General features: G+C 65.2%; 3 protein-coding genes across 11 annotated transcripts in view; all 3 read left to right on the top strand.

Annotated features, from left to right (window-relative positions):
- Positions 1-7,136, top strand: part of BSN (bassoon presynaptic cytomatrix protein) — a 69,384-nt gene extending 62,248 nt beyond the window's left edge. Inside the window, exons 6-12 of the mRNA XM_040076527.1 lie at positions 255-2,373; positions 2,679-3,415; positions 3,760-3,853; positions 3,982-4,125; positions 4,309-4,363; positions 4,450-4,547; positions 5,013-7,136. Coding sequence (XP_039932461.1) covers positions 255-2,373; positions 2,679-3,415; positions 3,760-3,853; positions 3,982-4,125; positions 4,309-4,349 — 3,135 coding nt within the window. The 3' untranslated portion in view covers positions 4,350-4,363; positions 4,450-4,547; positions 5,013-7,136. The remainder of the gene's footprint in view (positions 1-254; positions 2,374-2,678; positions 3,416-3,759; positions 3,854-3,981; positions 4,126-4,308; positions 4,364-4,449; positions 4,548-5,012) is intronic.
- Positions 7,137-7,798: 662 nt separating this feature from the next.
- LOC120758210 (acylamino-acid-releasing enzyme-like) lies at positions 7,799-12,628 on the top strand. Its single transcript, XM_040076206.2, has 22 exons — positions 7,799-7,837; positions 8,640-8,769; positions 8,867-8,993; positions 9,081-9,174; positions 9,269-9,344; positions 9,419-9,582; positions 9,655-9,792; positions 9,881-9,972; positions 10,085-10,125; positions 10,203-10,324; positions 10,490-10,550; positions 10,619-10,716; positions 10,793-10,844; positions 10,939-11,027; positions 11,134-11,272; positions 11,350-11,433; positions 11,509-11,589; positions 11,687-11,775; positions 11,855-12,045; positions 12,123-12,225; positions 12,299-12,405; positions 12,475-12,628. The coding sequence occupies exons 1-22, from the start codon at positions 7,826-7,828 to the stop codon at positions 12,578-12,580; spliced, it is 2,196 nt and encodes a 731-aa protein (XP_039932140.1). The 5' UTR covers positions 7,799-7,825; the 3' UTR covers positions 12,581-12,628.
- Positions 12,629-12,856: 228 nt separating this feature from the next.
- On the top strand, positions 12,857-17,412 carry LOC120758414 (acylamino-acid-releasing enzyme-like). Of its 9 annotated transcripts, none has more exons than XM_040076622.1 (22): positions 12,857-12,917; positions 13,032-13,140; positions 13,220-13,349; positions 13,479-13,560; positions 13,664-13,739; positions 13,870-14,012; positions 14,215-14,352; positions 14,426-14,517; positions 14,604-14,644; positions 14,710-14,831; positions 15,008-15,077; positions 15,179-15,273; positions 15,357-15,408; positions 15,479-15,567; positions 15,777-15,918; positions 16,031-16,108; positions 16,181-16,261; positions 16,339-16,427; positions 16,519-16,709; positions 16,779-16,881; positions 16,955-17,061; positions 17,142-17,412. In XM_040076622.1, exons 1-22 carry the CDS (start codon positions 12,888-12,890, stop codon positions 17,278-17,280), a joined length of 2,199 nt encoding a protein of 732 aa, XP_039932556.1. In that variant the 5' UTR covers positions 12,857-12,887; the 3' UTR covers positions 17,281-17,412. The 9 variants fall into 9 exon arrangements, with proteins under 9 accessions (XP_039932556.1, XP_058278250.1, XP_039932557.1 ...); XM_058422267.1 differs by having other exon boundaries at positions 16,376-16,427; XM_040076623.1 differs by having other exon boundaries at positions 15,008-15,068.
- Positions 17,413-17,432: the final 20 nt, after the last annotated feature.

The raw sequence follows: 17,432 nt of genomic DNA on the forward strand, positions 1-17,432 counted from the left end.
TGCACATGGCCAGCTCAGCGCTTGGCCGGCTGCCACCCCCGGTAATTACTCACGGAAAGCGCCCTGCCTGTTACTTCCATCCTATTTATTGCGTTTTTACATAAACGCGGCTTTCTCAGTGCATGCGGAACATGTGCAGAGCGGGATGCCTCACCCCAGCCCTTAGGACATGGGAGGACCACTGCAGTGCTTGGGATGGGATGTGGGGGGGACACCCACCTGCCCCCCTGACCAGATGTCCCTTGGCTTTGCAGGTTGGGGGGCTGCATTCAAGCTCGCTGGCTCGCAAGGTGAAGCGGACACTGCCCAGCCCACCACCTGAGGAGCCCCACGTCCCCCTGGCAAGCCCAGCTGCCTCCCAGCTCTACCTGAGCAGCCTGGCTCCCAAAGCCACCGCGCCTGTCACCAAGGCCAGCCTGCTGAAGGAGCTGGACCGCGACCTGAGGCTGGTGGAACACGAGGCCACCAAGCTGCGGAAGAAGCAGGCAGAGCTGGACGAGGAGGAGAAGGAGATCGATGCAAAGCTGAAGTACCTGGAGCTGGGCATTACCCAGCGCAAGGAATCGCTGCTGAAGGATCGGGTCGGCGGGCGGGACCACCCGTACCTGCGGTATCCCGGGGATCGCCGCGACTACCTGTCGGACAGCGAGCTGCACAGCCTGCGCCTCGCCGCCTACGACAGCACCGGCCTGCGCCCTGCCGGGCAGTACCCCGACTACACCGCCGCCGCCGCAGCCGCCTCCTACGGCGCCTACCCGTACCCTGCCCCGCCGGGCCCCGCTGCCTTCCCGCCACCACGCCTGCAGCACCCCCAGTACCCCGCAGCCAGCACCTCACAGGATGGCTTGCCAGCAGCTCCACTGCCCACCTTCACCTCGCCTGGTGGCTTCTCGGCCCCCGGCACCGCGTACTCAGAGCTGGGCACCCCAGCCCAGCCAGGTTTCCAGCCCCAAAATCCCTACCAAGCCCCGAGCGCCTTTGCTGGGGCAGCCACCGTGCCGGCAGCACAGCCCGCCCTCTACCAGAGCCCGGCAGACGTAGCTGGCGGGCACCAGAAGCCACGGCAGACCTCTCTGGCTGACCTGGAACAGAAGATCCCCACCAACTATGAGGTCATCGGTGCAGCCACCAGCTCCTCCACCGTGCCTGATGTCACCTTCAGCACTGCACCGGCGAGCGGTGGCTACGAGCAGTACAAAGCACCTGAGACCCGGCCGGCTGAGAGAACCAGCACGGCACCGGGCCCCTCAGCCAGCTATTCTTCCGAGTCCCTCTACACCAGTCTGGAGCAGAACATCCCCCGTAACTATGTGATGATCGAGGACATCAGCGAGCTCACCAAGGAGAGTCCAGCAGTGGACGGGCAGAAAGCAGAGCCGGTGGGCACGAGTGTCGATAGCCGCCACAGCAGAGAGAAGAGTGATCTAGGGGACACCGAGGGCTCCAGCCGTCCCTGCTGCTACTCCAAAGCCGAGGAGGAGTCTGAGGAGGATATCTATGATCACCATGGCCCTGACCATCGTGGGAAGAACAGCTACTACCGGGGCACAGAAAGCAATGGCAGGGTGTCAGGAAGCTCCACCAGCTCGAGCTACTACTATGGAGACAGTGAGTACCGGCACTCCTCACGGATGGACAAGCACAGCTCTGGCACGCCACTACCGAAGCATTCATCCAAGAACCTGGCACCCGCCGTCATCTCCTCCAAGCGCAGCAAGCACAGAAAGCAGGGCATGGAGCAGAAGATCTCTAAGTTCTCCCCCATTGAAGAAGCCAAAGATGTGGAGTCAGACCTGGCCTCTTACTCAACAACCACCTCGATTGGCAGCAGCAACGTGGCCTCCAGGGCCAAGAAGCTGCAGGATGAGATCACCTACGGCCTGAAGAAGAACGTCTACGAGCAGCAGAAGTACTATGGTGTCTCCAGCCGGGATCTGGTGGACGAGGAGGAGAGGGTCTACTCTTCCAGCAGCAGAACCCGCTCCTCTGGCTATGGGGTAGAAAAGTCCTCCAGCCGGGAGATGAGCGGCCGGAGCAAGTCCTACGAGCGGGAGAGCATGGAGCGCTCCCAGAAAGTCAGCTCCAAGCCCTCGACCCTCAGCATGAGCCAGAGCCGTGGGCGCGCACCCATGCGCTCGCAGCCCTCGGAGGAGGAGAGCCCCGTCAGCCCCGTGGGGAAGTCAATGGGGGGGTCACGCACTGTGGGAGGGCCGGGCCCCCAGTCAGCGGGGGATCCCTGCTCCCAGTTCTGCTCCAGCCACTCGTTGCCTGATGTGCAAAAGCACATCAAAGACGTGCCAAGGAGTCACTCGTACAAGCACGAGGAGGGCTACGGCATGGATGATGCCCATTGCGTTGTCTCGGACAGCGAAGGTAACAGCTCCCCATGGTGACCACCCCAGAGCATGGCACTTCCCCGGGGCATGCCCGTCCGCTCGTACGCAGAGACACTCTCTCACCGCCTCAGTTTGCTTGACACGTGCCTTCCTCCCCCTGCCCTGGGTGTTCGGTGTTAGCCGTTCCTACACGGTGCCCTGCTGCGCCGCGTCCCGTCCCCACCGGCACGTGCTGTCCCTTGCGCGCGTGCCTGCTGCTTGCCCCTCCCACTTCATTGCATGGCTTCTGCCCGCGCAGCCTCGAGCGAGAGATTGACTGTGGTTTGTTTTTGGTTTCCGAAGCCTATCATTTGGGTCAGGAGGAGACAGACTGGTTTGATAAGCCCAGGGAGGCGCGGGCAGAGAGGGTCAGGCACTACGGTGGCCACTCTTCCTCGCAGAAGAGACCCCCAGTTAAGCACACCTACCACGATTATGACGAGCCCCCCGATGAAGACCCATGGCAGCACGACGACTACCCCCAGCACCGCGAGCACCGGCACCACAGGGAGTACGATCGCCATGCTGGCTCCTCCCGGCACGCCAGCGACGAGCCGCCACGCCGCTCATCAAAGCAGCACCCACGAGAATCTGGCCGCCATGAGCCCCGTGGCCACGGGTCTTCAGCCGGCCCCAAGAAGGCGCAGCAGCCTGAGTCCCGCACGCCTTATGGCCCCAGCTCCACTGATTACGCCCCATCGTCTCGCCCTGCTGCTCACCACCACGGCACTGAGACCCCCAAGGCACAGAAACCTTCCCAGCTGCACGGGTCGGCCACACCAGCGCCGAAGACAGAGCCCCTCACACACCCACAGCAGCCAGCAGGCAGGCAGCAGCAGGCGGGGCAGCCGGCAGCGCGGCAGCAGCCAGCGGCACGCCAGGCTGCCCAGCCGGCGAGCTCGGCGCAGCCTGAGACCAGGGGCAGGACACAGGGACCCCCCTCATCCCGGCCAACGCAGCAGCAACCAGGGCCGGCCCAGGCAGCAGGGAAGGCACCAGCCATGCTCCACGCACAGCCGGGCGGACACCCAGCACCGGCGGTAAGTACGGGCTTGGCTGTCCAGGCTGCATCCTGATCCCACAGCTCCGCCTGGAATCAGCACAGCTGACTGTGGCCAGGGGCTGGAAGGGGGAGGGTTGGGAGTGGGAGTCATGCAGTAAGGTGTATCCCACTCACACACCCGCTACAGACACCCCTGGGTGCCGTGGGAGCTGCCATCTCCTGGAGGGGGCCCAGCAGGGGACATCACTGCGTCCTGGATCCCTTGCTGCCTCTTTTGGGGTTTTCGAGCAGTGTTTGGAGATTTTGGTGTCACCTCCTGGCCTGGGCCATCCCCTGTAGATGCTCTACTGTGAGCCCTGAGAGCTGTTTTCCTCTTTCCAGACAAAAGTGGAGCCAACAGACACATCCAAACCTGCAGCAAAAGTGCCACAGCAGCCAGGGAGAGCACCGTCAGCACAGCCTCTAGGAGCAGCAGGTCAGTGAGCCCCAGTTACACTGTGCCATCTGTCCCCCCTCATGCCAACTGCCTGGCACCCCAAAGCTCAGCTGAGCTCCCCCAGCCAGGCCTGTACCCTGCTAACAGTGGCTTCGTTTGTCCCCCAGCAGACAGCAAGGCTGGTCCAAGGGTGGCCGGGCCACGTGGTCCCACGGGCATGGCCACAGGGCAACCCGGCGGGGAAGGAGAGAGCGTCTTCTCCAAAATCCTGCCAGGGGGGGCAGCGGAACAAGCAGGCAAACTGACTGAAGGTGAGGGCTGCTCCAGGGCTGGGGACAGGGAGGTGAAGATCTTCTGCACCAAGATGGAGTCAGGCACCTTGGGGATGGCTGGGTGCAGCCAGTGGGAGGCAGCGCTCCCACAGTTTGGGGCCCAGGGAGGTGGGCGGCCAGGGCCACTGTGTCATACTTACACCTGTCCTGGCTTCCCCACAGCGGTGTCAGCTTTCGGCAAGAAGTTCACTTCATTCTGGTGAGAGAACGGCACAAGGTGAGTGCAGCCAGCCCTGGGCACTGTGCTGTGGGCTCTCCCTGCCCCAGCCGTGCCTGATGCCCTCCTCCTCCCTTCCACTGCAGGAGTTTGGGGTGTGAGTGGAGATTTGAGTCGTTGCAGTGGAAAAACCTATGAAGAAGCCAATGAATTCAGCACGCGGCGCCAGACTCTGAGTATAACGGTGAGTGTACAGGGCGCACAAGTCCCCTCTGCCATGCCATCTCTGAGGTTCCAAGTGGCACCACTGTCCCCGGAGCACCCGCTGAGCCCTGCCTTGTCAAGCTGCCAGCCCCCAGGCTGGGAAAGACGTAGTACGGACCCATCCCCTTCATGATGGGCCACTCATCCCCATCTTCATCCCCAAGGTGCTGGCCCCAAGCCAAGGCGTGAAGGCTTGGCCTCGTTCCACAGTCTCGGCAGCGCTGGCTTTCCAGGGAAGGTTTGGGCGGTCCAGGCTCTGCTCCGGGAGCCCGTCCAGCGCGGGGGCGGGCGGAGGTGGCGGCAGCTGCTCTGCCGGCAGTACCTCTTGGCTCTCTGGGGCCCTTTAGCTCGGGCCAGCGCCGCCGCTCGGCGGGGTCCCTTCCGCGGGGAGGGGTTGCTCGGACTAACGTTTTTCCCTCTCTCTCTCTCTGTTGTCTCTCGCAAGCTTTTGAAAGCAGGGCGATCCCTGGATGTTGGACCAAACGGCGGCCTGGCAGGGGCCCGGCGGACGCCCCGGGGCGGGTGCCCCCCACGCCTGGCGAGCAGCTCCGGCGCGGCACACGGCGAGCCCCGGCAGCTGCCCGGAGGGGATGGGCCTGGTCCGGACCGTCGGGTCAGGCCCCGTAGGTGGGCTGCGGCCCTTTCTCAAGATTATACGCAGAGTTGCTCCCTCTGAACCCCAGCTCTGGCCTCTTCATAGGTTTTTCCCCCCCGCGAGCCGAGGGCTGGGCGCCGTGGGCGCCGCTTCTCCTTCCCGACCCCACCCGCCCCACCGGGGCCGTCCCCGCGCCCCCTGCACTGCGGCCGCTCCCGGCCCCGCCGGGGAGCCCCGGAGCGCGTCAGCTAGGACCTAACACTGTTTCACTACCGAAATACGAGGCCATAGGACTCTGACAGGCGGCGCGGCCGGCTGGGCGCGTGTCCCGAAGCCATTGGAAGCATTGAAAGGGCCGCGCTCGCCCTCGCCACGCAGCCAAGCGCGCCTGCCGCCGGGCACCCTTTTTCTTTCAAGAACAGCCTTAATCATCCCACTTTGATTTCTGTGATACCTCATCCGCACCGGGGGGGTGGGGGGGGAGGCACGGGGCGTCGTCTGGGGGGGTCCTTTTTTCTCGGTTTCTTTGGGTTCATTTTCTTTTCGGTTTCCGGGTTTTATTTTTCTAAAGTTTATACCAAATCCTCTTCCCTCTTTGCTTTGTGCGATGAGTTAGCACACGGGCTGTCGTCTGTAGAAGCAATAGAGTGCAGGAGGCTACAAAAGAGCACAAATCCCGTGGAACAAGATCAGGAGAGCTTTGCCTCCGGCAGTATCCTTCCTTTTACTGTGCAATCCAAGTCCTTCTCAAGCCATTTTGCGGGGACGGCCGGCGCAGCGGCCGGCGGCCAAAGCCCACTCGCCCTGCCAGGAGGGGATTCCCAGGGGGGGAGGCAGCCCGAGGAGGGGGCTCGCCCGCGCCCCGCCGCCTCCCCGCGCTGGCAGCGCCCCGCCGACACCCCCGTGGCGGGGGGCAGCCGCCCGCTCACCCGCCTGATGTTCTATGCAACGAAATAACACGACTCCAGAACAAGACCTGTGAATAGCTAATCAGTTCAATGTCGCGCCTAAGGGTTCCATCGCAAAGCGTGCCGCCGAGCGACCCGAGAACTATTCTGTACCGACCACCCGTGCATATGAATTCGTGGCATGTTCGACCCACGGAGGGCCACTTTGCCAAAGGGCAGCCCTAGCGCCCGTGACCGTCTGTCCCGTCGTAGAGCATGGCTTGCTACTTCTCTGCACGGTTCCACCCGCCTTTCAGTGCTTGCTGTTCTTTGCCTGGACTTTTCTTATTTTCTTCTCCATCAGTCCATCGCTGTACTGAAAGCTCTCAGCAGATTTATGCACTTGTGATCGAGGACCCGGCTGCCGCGGGAAGCCCACGCTTTGCGGCAGATCCCTCGCTGGGAGCTCTGCCGGTGCCCAAGGCTGGGGGGCAGGCCGGCGGCTGTGGGACGGGGATCCCGGGGGCAGCCCCACGGAGGAGAGCCCCGGCCCCGCGCACAGCCGCCGCCTCTCCCCGCCGATGACAAGTGCAGAGCCTGAGGGTGCCTCCCGCCGGCCGCCGGCCCCGCCACTCCTCGCGCTGTAAATACTTGTACAGTGTGTAAAATCGCACGCGGGACCGAGACCCCCGCAGGGGCCAATCTCGCCGCCCGAGCACATCCGCCACCTTGCCTTCGTGCCTGCCAGGACCGGGGGCAGGCAGCCCCCCCGCGCCGGGCCAGGCCCCCAGCCCCGGTTGTGGCAATCTGCTGGACAGCGCGGGGGGCCGGGGGGCTGCAAAGACCGAGGGCCGAGCGCGGCTGGGCGCCGTTTCCGGCGGTAAGTGCGATGCCGGGTGCGCTTCCTCTGAACATTGTGACGGTGTGCGTGTCTGCTGTGCTCTGTGCCACCCGTAGTGACCCCCGTGCCGTACCGTGCCGTACCGTGCCGTACCACCCCCGCCGCTGTGTCGTGACTCCCTCCCAGAAGCTGCCCCCTCACCAGGTGTTTCTGTGGGAACAGAATAAAAAGGACTTGACACAAACCGCGGACTGGCCCCGATTCTTGCCTGCCTGCAGTGTGGGGGCCGAGGGATCGGGACCCCTGTCATGGTGGGGTGGCTGGAATGGGTCTAGTTGTCACCAAGCACTGTTGAGCTCTGCCACTCGCGCCCGGGCTGCTGGGATAGGGGGTTCCTGTGGGCATCAAGGACCCGATCTCACCTGCCTGGCCAGGCTGCTGGGTCCCCTGGGCTCCCAAGGACCCAATCCCCGTTGGCAGAGCTGCTGTGGGCACCAATGACTCAATCCCACCCCCCTGACCAGGCTGCTCAGTCCCGTGGGCCCTCAATGGCCCGATCCCCCCCGGACAGGCTGCTGGGCTGGGGATCCCTGTGCCCCTCAAGGGCCCGATCCCCCAGGTCCTGCGCACGGAGCCCCCGTTCTGGTAGGTAAACCACCCCGGAGCCATCCAGATGCTGCGGGGCCGCCGTCCGTCCCCCGGCTGCGGCCTCAGAGGGGCCCCGCGGGTGATCCGGTGGCTGGGGGCGGCCGCCGGGACACGACGGGGGCGCAGGGTACCCTCTGCCTGCGGCTGCAGTGCCGCCCGCGCCCACCGGGGGGCGCTTCAAAGCGGGAGGTGACACGACTGCCGCAGCCAATGGGAGGAGCCGCGGGCCGACGGCCCCGCCCCATCCCGGAAGTCTCGGCTTTGTCCCCGCCCCCCGCCGCGAGGACATGGAGCCGCCGGTGAGAGGCTGGGGCGGGGGTGACGTCAGAGCCCCGGGACACCCCCCCCCCCCCCCCCCACCTCCCCCTACCCTTCGGTCCCGCGCTGCCCCCTCCCTGCCCCTCCCTCGGGAGTCCCGTCCCGCGCTGCTCCCTCCCTGCCCCTCCCTCGGGAGTCCCGTCCCGCGCTGCCCCCTCCCTGCCCCTCCCTCGGGAGTCCCGTCCCGCGCTGCCCCCTCCCTGCCCCTCCCTCGGGAGTCCCGTCCCGCGCTGCCCCCTCCCTGCCCCTCCCTCGGGAGTCCCGTCCCCCACTGCTCCCCCGGCCCCGCGAGCCCGGCACCCCCGACCCCACTGCTCCGCTGACTCTCCGGCTCGGCAACACCACGGGAACGGCCCCGGTACCCTTCTAATCCCCCCACAGGCCCCAATTGCTGCAGGACCCTCCTAGGAGCCCCTTGCACCCCAGGACCTGCACTCAGTATCCTGGTACCCGCTGGTACCCAAGCAACTGTCCCAGTACCCTGATCCCAGCTGTGTACCCCAGTATCTGCTCTTCAGTGCCCTCCCAGTCCCTGGCGCCCCAGTAGTGTCCTGGCTCTGCAGCCCCTGTACTGTTCCAGTCCTGCACTACCCCTCTACCCTCCTGCCCCCATGTACTCCAGCTCTGTACCCACAAGCGCTGCCCCCAGCACCCCCCAAACTCCCCCCCGTCTATACTGGTGCCCCAGTAAGTGCCCCTGTGCCCTATCACTCCCCGGTCCGTGCCTCCCACCCCCCGCCCCACACGTCCCCACCCCTCCAGCCATCCCGGCGTGTCCCGCAGGTACAGCCAAGTGTGGAGGAGCTGTCGGAGCTGTACCGAGAGCTGAGCCAGCAGCCGGGGCTCAGCACCGCCTGCCTTGGCCCCGACCTCACCACCCAGTATGGGGGCAAGTACTGCAGCCTCTACACTGGTACGGGGATGGGGAGGACTGGGGGGTCAGAGGGGTCCGGGCAGTCCCTGCCTACCTGGTGGGGATGCACTTGGTGTCCTCACCCTGCTCCCCGCAGAGTGGTCACAGCGGGACCTGGCAAGGTCTGAGAACATCAAGTTCTGCCGTCAGTACCTCATCTTCCACGATGGAGCCTCCATTGTCTACTCGGGGCCTGCTGGCACCTGCTCTGAGATCAAGGACGTGTAAGTCCCATCCTGCTCCCCACACATGGGATCCCTCGGGGTCATGGTAAGTGGGGGGCTGATGGGCACTCACCCCCTCACCCACAGGCTGCTGAGCCAAGAGTCCCCCAGTGGAATGCTGAAGGCCGTCCTGCGCAAGGTCCCTGGCAGGGAGAAGGAGAAGGAGAAGCAGTTCCTGGAAGTGAGAAGGGACCTGGGGGAAAGTGGATATTCACTGGGGCTTGGGGCTGGAACCACACTGTGTCTTGGGATCACCTTGGCATCCCTGCCCCCAGGTCTGGGATCAGAACCAGAAGGTGAAGAGCATCGACCTGACAGCGCTGGACAAGCATGGCAGCGTCTATGATGATGGTAAGGGGCTGGGGGATGCCAGGGAATGTGGGGTTCTGGGGGACAGAGTGGCCAGTGCTGACCTGCCCCTGCAGACCAGTTTGGGTGCCTTGCCTGGTCTCACTCGGAGACCCACCTGCTCTATGTGGCGGAGAAGAAGCGTCCCAAGGCTGAGTCCTTCTTCCAGAGCAAAGTCTCCGAGCTGGGCACCTCTGACGAGGATGTGGGGCACCCCAAGAAGGAGGATGCACCCATCAAGGTGGGGTCTCCCCATCCTGGGTCAGCTGGGGGCTGGCTGTGGGGCTGTGGGGCTGAGTAGGCTGTGCCACAGGGGGAGCAGTTCGTGTACCACGAGGACTGGGGGGAGACGCTGAGCACCCGCAGTGTGCCCGTCCTCTGCGTCCTGGACATCGAGGGCAACAGCATCTCAGTGTTGGAGGGCATCCCAGAGCACCTCTCTCCTGGCCAGGTCAGGATTGCGAGTTTCAGGAAACTGGAGAAGGGAGGTTTTGGGTGACAGCAGCATTTTGAGTTGCTTATCTCCCCTCTCCCCACAGGCTTTCTGGTCGCCTGAGGACACCGGCGTGGTGTTTGTGGGCTGGTGGCACGACCCCTTCCGCCTGGGGCTGCGGCACTGCACGAACCGCCGGTGAGTCCCTGCAGGGCACCCCACAGCCCAGCCCTGCTGGTAGGACCCTGCAGGGCACCCACCCCACAGCCTGGCCCCCCAAACCCGCTCTGACACCCCTCTGTGCTGGCAGGTCAGCGCTCTTCTACGTGAACCTGACGGGTGGGAGATGCGGTGAGCAGCGCACGCCCCGATCCTGCGGGTGCCCTGGCTCCCCTGCAGCCCCTCACCATCCCCTCGTGCCCATGCAGAGCTGCTCTCTGAGGACACCAGGGCCGTGTGGTCACCGCGACTCAGCCCCGATGGCTGCCGCATCGTCTACCTGGAGAACAATGTCCTGGGCCCCCACCAGCAGTGCAGCCAGCTCCGCATGGTGAGCAGCACCGGGGGGGACGCTGGCAGCCACCAGGGAGGTGCCAGGGTGCCCCCATGCTAGGGTGGGGCTGGCAGGAGGGCAGTAGTGTCTCCTCCTTGGGCTGCAGTGGGGGCAGGCAGGCTGACACCCTGCAAAACTTGCCCTGTGCCATGTCTCCTGCAGTACGACTGGTACACCAAACACACCAGCACGGTGCTGGAGGCTGTGCCACGGCAAGCATGGGGTGAGTAGTCTTCTGGGGGTGTTGGTGGGGACTCAGGGGGATGCTGAGTGGCACCACTCTCATCACAGGTGCCTTCCCGGGAATTTACTGTGGCACACTGCCAGGGATGTGCTGGGCAGCCGACAGCCGCAGGATCCTGCTGGACACAGCCCAGCGTAGTCAGCAGGTGAGGGGGTGGTGGGGGACACAAGGGGGCTCTGGTTGGGTCAGGGCTCCACTGGACTCTGCCCTCATGCCCCTAGGATGTGTTCGTGGTGGACACGGCAACAGGCACCACAACTTCGCTGACAGCTGGTGAGTGATGGGCCAGTGGGGCCATCAAGGACCATCAATGGGGCCAGGGGTGGGGAGAGGGTCACACCTGCAGGTCTGACCCCCTCCTCCCCAGATTCCCCCAAGGGAAGCTGGTCTGTCCTCACCATCGACCGAGACCTCTTGGTGGCCAGGTTCTCCACCCCTAGCTGCCCCCCCGTGTTGGTAAAGTCATGTCCCCAGTGCCACCAGCCCCTTGGCACAGGCACTGACCCCTCTCCCCAGAGCCCACCCACCCCTTGGCATGGCATTGACCCCTCTCCCTGCACAGAAAGTGGCCGTCCTGCCCGCTGCCGGCCATGAGGCAGAGACACAGTGGATCTGCCTGCAGGATGCACGCCCCGTGCCCGACATCAGCTGGAGCATCCGCACCCTGCAGCCCCCACCAGAGCAGGAGCATCTCCAGCACAGTGAGTGCCCAAGGTGGGGTCAGGCTGTGCTCCGCCATGCTCACTGCTTCCTGACACCCCCCTCCCTGCCTCCACAGGGGGCCTGGACTTTGATGCCATCCTGATGCGCCCAAGCGAGGGTCCCACTGCCCAGAAGCCCCCCTTGGTCGTGATGCCCCATGGTAAGAGCTTGTCCCCACCCCACTGTACCACAGCCAAGCAGTGTCACCCACCCCTTTCTCTTTTGGCACTTGCAGGGGGCCCTCACTCCGTCTTCACAGCTGGGTGGATGTTGTACCCGGCGGCGCTGTGCCGTGTGGGCTTTGCTGTGCTGCTGGGTGAGTGACACAAGGGCTCCGGGTGACCAGCGCCCATGGAGGAGCCGGGGAGGTGGGACATGAAGGAGGAAGGGCTCTGACGCTGCTCCCCACACAGTGAATTACCGTGGCTCACTGGGCTTTGGCCAGGACAGCGTGGCCTCCCTGCCAGGCAACGTGGGCACACAGGACGTACATGATGTGCAGGTATGGCCTGGTACCCTGCGGGTGCCCTGAGCAAGGAAAGTGGGCCTGCCTGCTCAGCAGGGGTTCCCCGTGGCGGCAGTTCTGCGTGGAGCGGGTGCTGCAGGAGGAGACGCTGGATGCCAGCCGGGTGGCACTGGTCGGCGGCTCGCATGGGGGATTCCTGGCGTGCCACCTCATCGGGCAGTTCCCTGACACGTACCACGCCTGTGTGGTCCGCAACCCCGTGGTGAACATTGCCTCCATGGTGACCACCACCGATATCCCGGACTGGTGAGTACTCCGCTCCCAGCCTCCCAAGCTCCTTGCCATCCCGGCCACACACGTGCCCCCAACTCTCTTGCCTGCAGGTGCCTGACAGAGACAGGGCTGCCCTACACACCCGATGCCCTGCCAGACTCAGCCCAGTGGACAGAGATGCTGAACAAGTCACCCATACGCTATGTCGACCGGGTATGTCGCTGTCCCCATCGCTGTCCCTGTCCCCAACAGCAGTGCCAGCGCTGAGGCTGTGCTGCTCCTGCAGGTCCGTGCACCCGTACTGCTGATGCTGGGAGAGGACGACCGGCGTGTGCCCCCCAAGCAGGGTCTGGAGTATTACCGTGCCCTCAAGGCCCGTGGTGTGCCCACACGGTGAGTGGGATGCCAGGGGCTTGAGCTGTGGGGTGCAGACACAGCACTAATCCCTTATTTCCCCTCCAGGCTGCTCTGGTACCCAGGGAACAACCATGCGCTGGCTGGCATCGAAGCTGAAGCTGATGGCTTCATGAACATGGCGCTATGGCTGCTCAAGCACCTGAAGTGCTAAGGATGCTGACTCGTGCTGCTAACCCCCAATAAACGATGTAGTTCAGCACCCCAGTGTCTCTAGTGCTAGTGCTGGTACCGGCGTCATCGCCACTCCTGGCCACTGGCCCTTTCACCTGCCCGGCTGCGCGGTTGTGCCGCCGGGGACGGGCCATGGGAAGGGTGACCTGGCCGTGTGGGGCAGCGGGGAGCGGCTGCAGGGCTGGCACCGGCCGGGGCGCTGGCGCCGGGCTGCTCCCGCCTGCTTTGGCAGGCGTCCCACTGCGGGCGGCAGGCGCCGGCAGCCCGGCCCGGCAGAGAACAGCACCATGGCCACAGGGAGCGAGAAGGGTGTGCAGGTGGGCAAAGGGGCTCAGGGGAACTGTGTGGGTGCGCACAGCCCCGTTTCGGGCGGTGGGCACGGGCAGGGGGCTGAGCTTACCCCCGTCCAGCATGCGCCTTCCCTCCCCCAGGCGGCCCACGGCCCCGCTGCCTGCTACCGGGAGCTGAGCCGGTTCCCCGCCGTCACCCGTGCCGCCCTGAGGGCCGCGGCCGGGGGCCAGACCTTCCTGCTCTACACCGGTGAGTGGCGGGCTCGGCCACCCCGCGCCTTAGGCCCGCGGGAGCCGTGTGAGCGGGCGCTGACGGCTCCGTCCCTCAGAGTGCAGCCGCCCCGACCTGACCCGCCGGCGGCTCCTGCGCTTCGACCGCCACTACAGCCTGCGGCGCACAGCCAGCCGTGAGGGCCTCGCCGTCAGCCGGACCGCGCTCAGCGCCGAGATCCACGACCAGTACGGCACGGGCGGGCTGCGGGATGGGACGCTGTGCCTGTGGCACGGCCGGTGCCTGCGGCGCGCCCACAGCGGGGCCGGTGCCCACAGCGCAGGGCCCGCCGCAGCCGCCGTCCCTCCCGCCCTCAGGCTCCTCAGCCAAGACTCGCCCACGGGGCAGCGCCGCGCCGTGCTCAAACGCTGCCCGCGGCAGGGCCACGAGCTGCTGGAGGTAACGCGGCCGTGCCGGTCACTCGCCGGGCTGGCTGGTGTGCCAGTGCAGCGTGGTGGGCTCCGTGTGCACGGTGTGCCGGTGCTGACGCCCTCTCCCCCAGGTGTGGGACAGTGGGGGATGCAGCCACAGCGTGGATCTCACGGCGCTGGGGAAGCATGGGGACGTCTACACGGAGGGTAGGGCTCCTTCCCCGTGGTCCCTGCCCACAGCAGGGGTGCGTTTGTCGTGGCCGGGAGCCCTGGTGGCCACCTGGTGCCCAGCTGTGCCTGTGCCAGGCTGGGCTTTGGCACCCTTCTGCCATGCCAGGGCCCTTTGCCTGCCTGGCCTGGTCACACTCGGAGACACGGCTCCTCTATGTGGCTGAGAAGAGCCGGCCCAAACGAGAGCCCCCCTGCCCCTGGGATGTGCCAGGAGCAGCCTGGCCTGCAGCAGAGGATGAGGATGAGGAGGTAGGTGCACCATGAGTGTGTTCAGTGCTCCGCCAAGCATGCCATGCACACTGTGAACGTGGCACATGCTCCTTGGGCACACCATGCACCCCCTGAATGTGCTGTGCACCCCATGAGTGTGCCATACATCCCATGAGTGTGTCATGGACAGACCTCCATGCCTGGGGCCACCGGCCATGGGGCTGACCAGATTGTGCCACAGGGCAAGCAGTTTGTGTACCACGAGGACTGGGGGGAGGCCCTGAGCACACGAAGTGAGCCTGTCCTCTGTGTCCTGGACCTGGAGGGCCTCAGCCTGTCAGTGCTGGAGGGAGTCCCAGAGCACCTCTCCCCTGGTCAGGTCAGGATGGGGTGCAGGGAGTGTCCCAGGGGTCCCAGTCTGGGGTTGTGGGGTGAGCCTGACTGTCACACAGGCCCTGTGGTCCCCGGATGACCATGGTGTGGTGTTTGTGGGCTGGTGGAACACACCCTTCCGCCTGGGTCTGAACGCCTGCTCCAACAGAAGGTGGGTCCCAGCTAGCAAGCAGCACCAGGATGCCCATGTGGTATCAGCACAGTGAGGGTCCAACCTGACACACTTTTTCCTCCCAGGTCAGGGATTTTCCACTTAGACCTGGCCAGCGGGTGCTGCGGTGAGCGTTGGGGCCCTGGGGGTGCCCTGGAGGTCCCTGGGATGCTGACCCCTTGCTGTCCACAGAGCTGCTGTCAGCAGAGAATGCTTCTGTCTGCTCCCCACGGCTGAGCCCTGATGGCCAGCGCCTGCTCTACCTGGAGGGGGTTGTGGGGGGGCCCCACCGGCAGTGTCTGCGCCTGCTCATGGTGAGTTGGGCTTCACGGGCACCAGGCACGGCTGTGCCACCTTGTGTTGCCAGCACAGTGCCCAGCCCACGTGTCACGGCCTCTCGCAGTGCCTGGCTGGGGTGGGGGTGTCCCTAAGCCTCCCTGCCTCAGTTTCCCGTGGCATGGGTCCATCCCTGAGCACTGGCTCTCCCCAGCTCACCTGGCAGACAAGGCAGACGGTGACGGTGCTCGATGTGGTGCAGGAGCCCACAGAGGGTGAGAAAGGTGTGGTGGGCAGTGCTGGGTTCTGATGGGGGGCTGGCACCACCCCCTGCCAGGTGCCCATGACCCTGGCTCACTAGCCTAGTGCTCTGCCCCACTTGCAGCCTTCACTGGGCTCTACGCAGAGGTGCTGCCACTGCGGTGCTGGGCAGCTGACAGCCGGCGAGCTGTGCTGGGCACCCCTCAGCGGAGCCGCACAGTGAGTCCTGGGGATGGCAGAGCATGGGATGTGACCCACACACCCCATGGTGACACCACTGCCTGTGCTCTGCGCCCTCACAGGACCTGCTGCTCGTGGGTACAGAGGCATCCACTGTCACCAACCTGACAGCAGGTATATGGCACCAGTCACCTGTGGGGTTCTAAGTGAGCAGCTATGATCACCAACATGTGTCTGTCCCCAGGATCACCTGAAGGGTGCTGGGAGCTGCTCACTCTCCAGTGGGACCTGCTGGTGGCTACCTGCTCAGCCCCCCACCACCCCCCCAGCCTGGTGAGTAGTGCCCTGGCACTGTGTGGCACAGTGGGATATGGCACAGCAATGTGCGGCCAGGCACAGCACGGTGCGGCACACACCATGGAGTGTTGTGGCATAAGGAGGCATCGTGTGGTGGGGCACAGCCAGGTCCAATATGACACAGCCTTGGCGTGGCACAGCCTTGTCACGGCACAGCCACAGTGTCATCCATTGCCTGTGCCCAGGTGGTGGCTGTGCTGCCTCCGGCAGGCCAGGAGTTGCCCCTCAGCTGGGTGCCAGTGGAGGACACCCCAACAGTGCCTGGTGTCACCTGGAAGACTCTGACGTTCCATCCACCCTGCAGTGAGCAGGGCCCCACTGCACAGGGTGAGCCCCTGAGGGCCCCTGCTGCACCTTGGTGCCAGGGACCCTTGGGAGTAGGCAGGGTGTGGGGTTCTGAGTGTGGTGCCTGCTCAGTGGGACCCCTTCCCTGGTGCAGACACCCAGGCTTTTGAGGCACTGCTGCTGAGCCCCTCAGATGGCACATCACCGCACCCCCTCATTGTGTGCCCCCATGGTGAGTGAGGGGACAGTGGGGACACCCTGGCAGTGCTGGTGGCACACCAGGTGATGCCCATGCTGACCCTAGGTGGCCCCCACGCTGTCTTTGATGCCCGCTGGCGTCCGAGCATGGCTGCGCTGTGCCAGCTGGGCTTCGCCGTGCTCCTGGGTGAGTGCTGGGGAGCTCAGGGACATGTGGCCCTGTGTCCCAGGGGAGACATGGCACCCACAGACCTGTCTCCTCAGTGAACTATCGTGGCTCCCTGGGCTTTGGCCAGGCCAGCATCAGCTCCCTGCTTTCCCGTGTGGGTGAGGAGGATGTGGCAGACACCCAGGTGGGAGGCGCTGGGCTGGGGGTGCTTGTGGGGATGCTGCTGGGAGGATGCTGATGTTTGGGTGCTAATGGTGGGTGCCCCATGGGTGAAGCTGGCAGTGGAGCAGGCGCTGCACAGAGAGCCCCTGGACCCACACCGCCTGGGCCTGCTGGCTGGCTCCCACGGAGCCTTCATCGCCCTTCACCTCATCACCCGTGAGCCCGAGCGTTACCGAGCCTGTGCCCTGCGCAGCCCCGTCTCCAACCTGCCTGCACTGCTGGGCACCTCTGACATCCCTGACTGGTGAGTGCCACCCCCCATCCTGTGCCATGCCGTGTCCCCGTGACACCTACCAGTGCCTCTGTGCCGCAGGCGCTACACCTCCCTGGGGCTGCCCTACTCCTTTGAGCGGGTGCCATGTGCTGAGGAGGTGGCCACCATGCTACTGCGCTCGCCCATCTCCCAGGCAGCCCAGGTAAGGCAGGGTCAGGATGGGTGTGGGGTGCCAGGTGTGGGGTGTCAGATACCCACAGAGGGCAGTGCTGCAGGTGCAGACACCGGTGTTGCTGTGCGTGGGTGCTCGGGACCGGCGCGTCAGCCCCACACAGGCGCTGGAGCTGTACCGCGTGTTGCGGGCCAGGGGTGTCCCAGCACGGTGAGTGGGGTGCAGGCGGGAGCAGGGAGGGTGCTCTGGGGTGCTGGATGAGCATCTTCCCATCCTGTCCCTCCCCACAGGCTCCTGTGGTACCCAGAGGGTGGCCACGCACTGGCTGGTGTGGAGACGGAGGCCAGTGTCTTCAAGAACTGTGCTCACTGGCTTCTCCAGCACCTGGGGCAGCCCAGGCGGGAAGGGACAGGCTGGCAGAGCCCCTAGTGCCCACAGTGGTCCTGGGCTATGCCAGCCCCAGGGTGACTGCCGGCCCTCGGGACCACACCAAGACCAGAGGCAGATGGAGTGAGCGTAGTCACGGGCAGGGATGTGGGTTGGTGTTTCGTGTTAAATAAATGTGAGACCCTATGCAGTGC

This window comes from Hirundo rustica, chromosome 12, assembly GCF_015227805.2.
Source record: "Hirundo rustica isolate bHirRus1 chromosome 12, bHirRus1.pri.v3, whole genome shotgun sequence".
Taxonomy (NCBI): domain Eukaryota; kingdom Metazoa; phylum Chordata; class Aves; order Passeriformes; family Hirundinidae; genus Hirundo; species Hirundo rustica.